At 45.7% G+C, this 7500-nt stretch overlaps 2 protein-coding genes across 3 annotated transcripts in view; one reads left to right on the forward strand and one right to left on the reverse strand.

The window, feature by feature from the left end:
• anks3 (ankyrin repeat and sterile alpha motif domain containing 3) overlaps positions 1-2158 on the forward strand; it is a 10505-nt gene extending 8347 nt beyond the window's left edge. Inside the window, exons 14-17 of one of the 2 annotated variants that reach the window (XM_080834305.1) lie at positions 1-188; positions 912-962; positions 1185-1270; positions 1489-2158. The exon at positions 1-188 is cut by the window's left edge and continues 32 nt beyond it. In XM_080834305.1, the coding sequence (XP_080690431.1) occupies positions 1-188; positions 912-962; positions 1185-1261 (316 nt within the window). In that variant the 3' untranslated portion in view covers positions 1262-1270; positions 1489-2158. The remainder of the gene's footprint in view (positions 189-911; positions 963-1184; positions 1271-1488) is intronic. The other variant, XM_080834306.1, reaches the window with a different exon arrangement.
• A 1534-nt stretch (positions 2159-3692) lies between these two features.
• Positions 3693-7500, reverse strand: part of wdr24 (WD repeat domain 24) — a 12895-nt gene continuing 9087 nt past the window's right edge. Inside the window, exons 10-14 of the mRNA XM_080836034.1 lie at positions 6684-6790; positions 6334-6441; positions 5564-5895; positions 4930-5114; positions 3693-4430 (exon numbers count right to left, since the gene is read on the reverse strand). Of these exons, the coding sequence (XP_080692160.1) occupies positions 4262-4430; positions 4930-5114; positions 5564-5895; positions 6334-6441; positions 6684-6790 (901 nt within the window). The 3' untranslated portion in view covers positions 3693-4261. The remainder of the gene's footprint in view (positions 4431-4929; positions 5115-5563; positions 5896-6333; positions 6442-6683; positions 6791-7500) is intronic.

Consider the following 7500-nt stretch of genomic DNA (forward strand, 5'->3'; position numbering starts at 1 on the left):
GGTGGCCCAGGAGAAGGAGCTGCGTGCCGTGATGGAGGGATGTCTGATGGAGGAGAGGATGGGCTGGAGGAATGTCAGGGCGGAGCTGCAGGAGAACCTGCGGAACGCTGCAGAACTTGCCGGAACGCTGCACACGCTCCGTGCCTGCCAGGGCCAGCTGCATGCACAGCTGAGTGACGACAGGACAGGTGTGTGTGTGTCCGTGTGTGTGTGTGTGTGTGTGTGTGTGTGTGAGTGTGTGTGAGTGTGTTGTTGTTTTTGCATTTTGATTGTGTGTAATCCCGTGTTTGAATGTTTTGAGTGTCAAGTCTGGTTGTTTGTGCATGCATGTGTGTGTGTCTGTGAGTATGTGATGTTGTTTTTGCATGGGTTTGTGTGAGTTTTGTGTTTGTATTTTTGAGTGTCAGTCTGTTTGGTTGTGTGTGCGCACATGTGTGTGTGTGTGTGTGTGTGTGTGTGTGTGTGTGTGTAAGAAAGAGGACAGCCTGGCTGTTAGGATTCACTTGGGGAGGTTCAGCCCCTTCTGCTCTCTCTGTATGTGGCCCTGTCATTCTGCGGTAGTTTAACAGCTGTCTGGCTTGCCCAGAGACATGGCTGGAGGTGCTTCGGTAAACCCACCATCTTTCTTTTTTTCGCTCCCTTTTTCTCTGCTTTACACCGTGGGTTTAATAATTATAAGAAAGAAGTGGTTCTCTCTGGGTAAAGATGAATGGTTCAGGATACTATTTAAAGAAAATTCTGGAAAGTCTTGCAGAGGGTAATTTCATTCTACACTGTGTGTGTGTGTGTGTGTGTGTGTGTGTGTGTGTGTGTGTGTGTGTGTGTGTGTGTGTGTTCATGCATATGAAGGTTAGCATTGTGGATACCCTTTCTTTCACCACCCTCTCACCTCTTCCTTGTCTCTCTAACAGATAGTTCCAGTGAGTTGTTAGCAAAGATGGAGTCTTGTGAGGATGACTTAGGTGAGTAAATCTCAGACGTTTTCATTACCACTGACAGTGTGAAATGTATGAGAAACATTGTCAATGAGTGTGTCAATGTAAGCAAGTGACACATTTGTGAGGTGGGAAGAGGTGAGCTATCACAGAGGATATAAATACTGTGTGTGTGTGTGTGTGTGTGTGTGTGTGTGTGCGTGTGTGTCTGTGTGTCTGTGAAATTGTGTGTGAACTTGTGGGTTGAAGCCCACAAGCTTCAGGCATTGTCGCAGAGTCTCGGGCGTCTCAGTACGGAAAGACCTGGGAGTTTGGAGGAGTCCTAGCAGCCCAAGGTACACCCTTCAAAACAAACAAACACACACACACACACACACACACACACACACACAGACTCTTCCACTCACACAGAGCACAGACATTCTATATGAACACACTTCACACATACAGACTACACGCACAGTCACATAATATGCGCTCACTGTATGATAAAGAGACTTGCTAAAAACAGACAAACACTGACCCCTTACTCTACTCACCTTTTTTTATACAGCGTAACACTCTCTTCCCAGATGTACTGGCTGAGGATGACCTTCAACCCCCTACCACCCTAAACACAAGAAAAAGAATGAGTGACAGAGAGCAGCCTAGAAGAGGGGAAAATGAAGTAATGATGGACAAAGAGAGCAAGAGAGAAGGCAGCCAATGACAGACAGGCAGAGGGCTTTCTGCTCTGTTTTACACCTGTGCACTTGTTACACGGGACCAATCACAGTGAGGATAGCATCCTGGGTGTGCCAAGAGGACCTCACATAGAGGGGCGGGTCCAAATAGACTTTCCCCAGTTGGAAATTTGGGTCTGCATGGACAGACGTGAACACTAACAGTTACTGTCTTGTACACTCACAAATGCACACAAACACACACACACACACACACAGGGAAATCAAACCTCTGACAATCAGCTAACGCATGAATTGTTTATTGTTTTTTTGTTTTTTTTAAATGACTCATATAATAATAATAATAATAATAATAATAATAATTGGTTTGGACATAAGTGTTTTTAAATTTGCCATATTAATGTACAACAGTGAATCAATTTCCAACACGTGGAACATGAAATCCTTAAATAGTAGAAAATAAAAAATGATTAATGATTAGCAGTAGTGAACCAGTACTGATTTATCATCAGTGGTCAGTCATTAATGGATCAGCTATGGGTCCAGCTTTCAGGTGAAGGAGGTTTTGAAGTTAAGATGAATCTTTTTGGTTGACAGATCTTTGACGTTTTTGTACAGGAAAAGCAGAGTTATTAAAACGGCTTAAGTCACATGGATTGAAGTTTGCAGAAACAGGATGTAGAGAAGTCGTTTAGTAATAAGAAGGTTGCTAGTTCGATGCCCTGTCGAAGCGTCCTTGAGCAAGACACTGAACCTCTAATTGCTCCTGATGTGCAGTGTGCCATCAGTGTCAATGTAAAATGTGTATACATCCTTGTAAGTTGCTTTGGATAAAAGCATCTGCTAAATGTAAAAATGTAAATGGCAGAAACAGTGTGGGATATACAAGACCATATTGTCTCAATATGGTAAAGACATTTATCTATTGTTTCAGGTATGTAAAGGTATGTACCATGACTGAAGATACTGCTATTTATATCTACCCTAATTGTATTTCTTAGCAGCAGTAAAGAGTATTGGTGGAAAACTAGCAATCTATCCTCTGAAAAAGGCAAAAACCCTCCAAACACCAACAACAGCACAGTTAGCACTGATAAAGAGCTTGGTTGTATGTCAGCTCATGTGTTGTGGTGATGGTGATGGCCTTTTTCACGCTTTCCGACTCAGACCACAGAACTGTGCCGTGTGTGGCCTAGGAGGCTAGTTGGAACAAGTGTGTTTATCTGTCCTACACATGACCATATACAATGGAAAGTCATTTGAAGATGATACCAGTGCTAGTCTCTTTAAACAACCACAACTTTTAGTTACAGCTTTTTCCTCATTTGTATTGATTAAATAAATGCTGACTTCCCAACAGAACTAAACCCTGTACCACAGCAGACACGAATGAGACAGAGAGGCACGCAGTTCTTCGTTGCTGAACCTTTGATTATGAATCTTTCAGCAGAGTCTGCTTCAGTGGAAGTCAAAACACACAAAAGCCAGATGCAAAGATGAAGCTTTAAAAGAGTAAAAGTGTCCCTTTCACCTCGAGTTTTCCTCTGTCAGTTTTGATTGCCGACATGTGCTCAGGGGTCGCAGTGTTGTGGAAAGTGTGTGATGTATTCAGCCATGCAGCAGTCAAGAGAACATGTACTCACACACACACACAGACTCGTACACACATCTTCCATTCAGTCAGGCACTCATCTTTTCCAAAGCACTCACACACACACACACCGACTTGCACACACACCTTGCATTCAGTCAGGCACTCATCTTTTCCAAAGCACTCACAGACTGCACACACACACGAGCCTGCCCCTGTCTAAGACCGCATAGGCTGTGTTTGACTGTTTATCCTGGGCGGTCAGCAGGGTGAATTCAGTGTAGGCACGGTGCCAATATGAATAAAGAACTCTGAATATTTTAAAAGAAGGTAAAATTGGGTGAGAAAAAAGTACACTAATTATCCTTTCTCTCTTTTTTACTCTATTCAAGCAAAGGGCTGAAGAAAAAATGGCAAGAAAGAGAAATACCACTTATACTCATTCTCTCAATCATCCAATCAGAACGCAGCATTAGACTTGGAGACGGTGAGCTTACTCCATATGAAGGCACAGAGCAGCAAAAAGAAACATTTATTACACGTCTTCATCATCATCACCATCTTCATCATCTTCTTCTTCATACAGAAATCACATATTTACATACAAAGAAACAGCTTCACTCGTCTCAGGCAGACAGCTGGTAAAAACACATACCAGTCCGAATATAAAAAAGAGCTAGTCCCTTTCTTTTGAGGTGATTGGCTTCAGAAGAGATTGTGTTTGGCAAGTGTGTGTGTGTGTGTGTGTGTGATATGTATACTGGAGTAACGGGTGCGTATATGTGTGTGTCTGTCTAACAGCAGGTGTGTGTTTTGTGCATGGATTTCTGGTAGCATGTGATAGTCCATTTGTGTGTGAAGAGTGTGACAGTGTGTGTGTGTGTGTGTGTGCAGAGTGTAGAGTGTGTGTATCATCCTTTATTGTCCTTTAAGAATAGCAGCAGTTATTCCCAAAAAAAAACAGCAACAGCAGCATCGTGGTGAACCAACTCTTCACTCCTGACGACACACCCAATTTCCAACTGAGTGTATAACACACGTGTGTGTGTGTGTTAGGTATATTCACACAGGTGTCCACAGCCTGTGGGGCAGTGTGTGTTATCACGCAGCCAGCTCCTCATGTGCTCCAAGTGCCCACCGTGCCCACAGCCCTGGCACCACACAAACAGGCCCCGCACCACATGGTGGCACACCGCGCACACACTCGCACACTGGCGGCACCTACAGGCAGGGAGGAAGAGAAGAGAGACGGTGGCAAAGGTGAGAGGTCACTCTAGCACACAGTACAGATATATCCAATCGGTCCTAAGCCACTGCACTGTTACGTCTGGTTCTAGTGGACTGGAATTCCATTTGAACCAGCAAAGCCCACAGATCCCATGGGACAAGCATACAAATAAAACCACAAACGTCTATGTGTTACAAGTTGGCCTGGGTGACAGTGCTGGCACCATTTAGTATCACGTCCATCTTCTAATATGCACTAACATAAAACATACATGATACTTATCCATTAATTAAGTACACAGTAACTGAAGCCACTTAACAGAAAGTGGGGTCAAAGTGTCTGCTAAATGCATAAGTAAATATATATAATATAAATGAGCCATTATTTTATACATTTTCCATTTGACAGAACCAGGCATGGAGGGGGAGGGACTTTAGGTCATCTAAGTAACACAAGTTAACGACAGGGCGTGGCAGTAGTTGCCGTAGTTACCTGTCACAGATCCAGCCACGGTTGTTCATTGGGCGCTTGCAGTTGCTGCAGTTAATGTGCAGCGTGGTGGAGGTCTGGTTGAGGCAGCCGATGGCCGAGCACGTGCTCAGCTTAATCACCTCATTGGATACGTTCCACAGCTCGAAGCGCTGCAGTAGGTCAATGTAGGACATGTACCAGTGCTCCTGTGTACACACACACACACACTTAATGAGGTATTATTGCAGCAGATCAATGCAAAACATGGTCTACTGATTCAAACATACTGCTGCAGATGATCTACAAAGAGCATATCAATCTATTCATACAACTACAGGACCAAAACAAAAATAATATATTCATTCATTCATACACATCCACACACATCCATCCACACACACACCTAACACCAACATAAACAGCAAAATACACACACACACCCACACACACACCTAACACCAACATAAACAGCAAAATACACACACACACACACACACACACACACACACACACACACACACACACACACACACACACACACACACACACACACACACACACACACACACACACACACACACACATAATCCTGAAACTGAAACAGTGATTGTGCACACATACTGTATGTGCATAGGAGCAAAAAGACATAACATACCTGCGTGAGTTCGTCGATGTCCTTGCGGATGCGGTCGCCGAGGACGATGAGCACGGATACGGCCATCTGCACGTCGCCCTGCTCGGCGTAGTAGGCCAGCATCTCCTTGACGACGGGGCCGAAGAAGGTGGGGGGCAGGTGCGGCGGGAAGAGCAGCTGCGAGACGGAGATGAGGCTGATGGTCTCGGAGGACGTGAGGCAGATGCTCTCGGCCTCACTGCCGCTCACGTGCGGAGACTCAGCCTTCTCCAGCAGCTCTGGGGCCGACGGCTGCTCCATGATCTCATGACGTAGGGGGAAGGCCTCCTGAGGGAGGGTGTACTCTGGCTCCTCTGTGGAGGGAGGGAGGCACACACCCACACACACACACACACACACACACACACACACACACACACACACACACACACACACACACATACAAACAATGTTACCAACGTACACACACACACACACACACACACACACACACACACACACACACACACACACAATGTTACAAACGTACACACACACACACACACACACACACACAGATGACCACAAAGCAATTGAGAGATAAACGCACACAAACACAGAAAAGGGTTAAGACATACACATGAAGACAAACACAACAAACACATAAACAGACAGACAGATACACAGCCGAGCCGTCAGAAAGCATACAATTGTAAATGCAGACATGTCCACATTTGTATGCATATATAATGTAACCTATAATTCAAGTTGTCTTAATTTAATAATCCTTTAAATGCCGATGACTGACTCACCGGTCTGGTTGTCATGTTCCATGGAGTAGAGGTCATCATCGTCCAGCTCTGCGTCTCCAAACACATACTCAGCCTGACCCTCACTGCCCTCTGTCTCCTCGTTCTCCACTGAAGGAGAGAGAGAAGAATGACAAAGAAATGAGTAAGGGCAAAATCAGAGCAGGAGAGAGAAGAGAAGAGAAAAGGGCCAAAGGTAACAAAGACAGACATGACATGAGTAAGAGCAAAAAGTGTCTGTGTCTGTGTCTGTGTCTGTGTCTGTGTCTGTGTCTGTGTCTGTGTCTGTGTCTGTGTCTGTGTCTGTGTCTGTGTCTGTGTCTGTGTCTGTGTCTGTGTCTGTGTTCCATTACCATCGTTGTTGTTGATGTTGATGTTGGTCTCCAGGCTGTGGATGTTGTCTTGTCTGCTCTCCTTGTTCCTCTCGTTGAGGCCGGCGCTCAACTCCTTCATGCTGAAACTGTCATCGGGACAAACACATCATCAGCGGGAGGAAAAGCACTACATGGAGACCACTGCATCCTCCTGACAGCAGCATTCACACATCCCTTTGCCATGGCAACCACTGCATCCTCCTGACAGCAGCATTCACCATGGCAACCACTGCATCCTCCTGACAGCAACATTCACACATCCCTTTGCCATGGAAACCACTGCATCCTCCTGACAGCAGCATTCACACATCCCTTTGCCATGGCAACCACTGCATCCTCCTGACAGCAGCATTCACCATGGCAACCACTGCATCCTCCTGACAGCAGCATTCACACATCCCTTTGCCATGGAAACCACTGCATCCTCCTGACAGCAGCATTCACACATCCCTTTGCCATGGCAACCACCGCAGCCTCCTGACCGCTGCATTCACCATGGCAACCACTGCATCCTCCTGACAGCAGTATTCACACATCCCTTTGCCATGGCAACCACTGCATCCTCCTGACAGCAGCATTCACACATTCCTTTGCCATGGCAACCACTGCATCCTCCTGACAGCAGCATTCAAACATCCCTTTGCCATGGCAATTCCACCAACACAGCGCTCTGTGCTAAGCCTTTGGGACCTCATGCAGAGATCTCCAAGTCCTTCTGCAGGGCTACGTGTCAAGTGGTGCAAAGTTCAACGACTCCGGAACCTTCATCTGTGCCAGGATTCCAATACAATTCTGA

The sequence above is a fragment of the Sprattus sprattus genome (genome assembly GCF_963457725.1).
Source record: "Sprattus sprattus genome assembly, chromosome: 3".
Taxonomy (NCBI): Eukaryota; Metazoa; Chordata; class Actinopteri; order Clupeiformes; family Clupeidae; genus Sprattus; species Sprattus sprattus.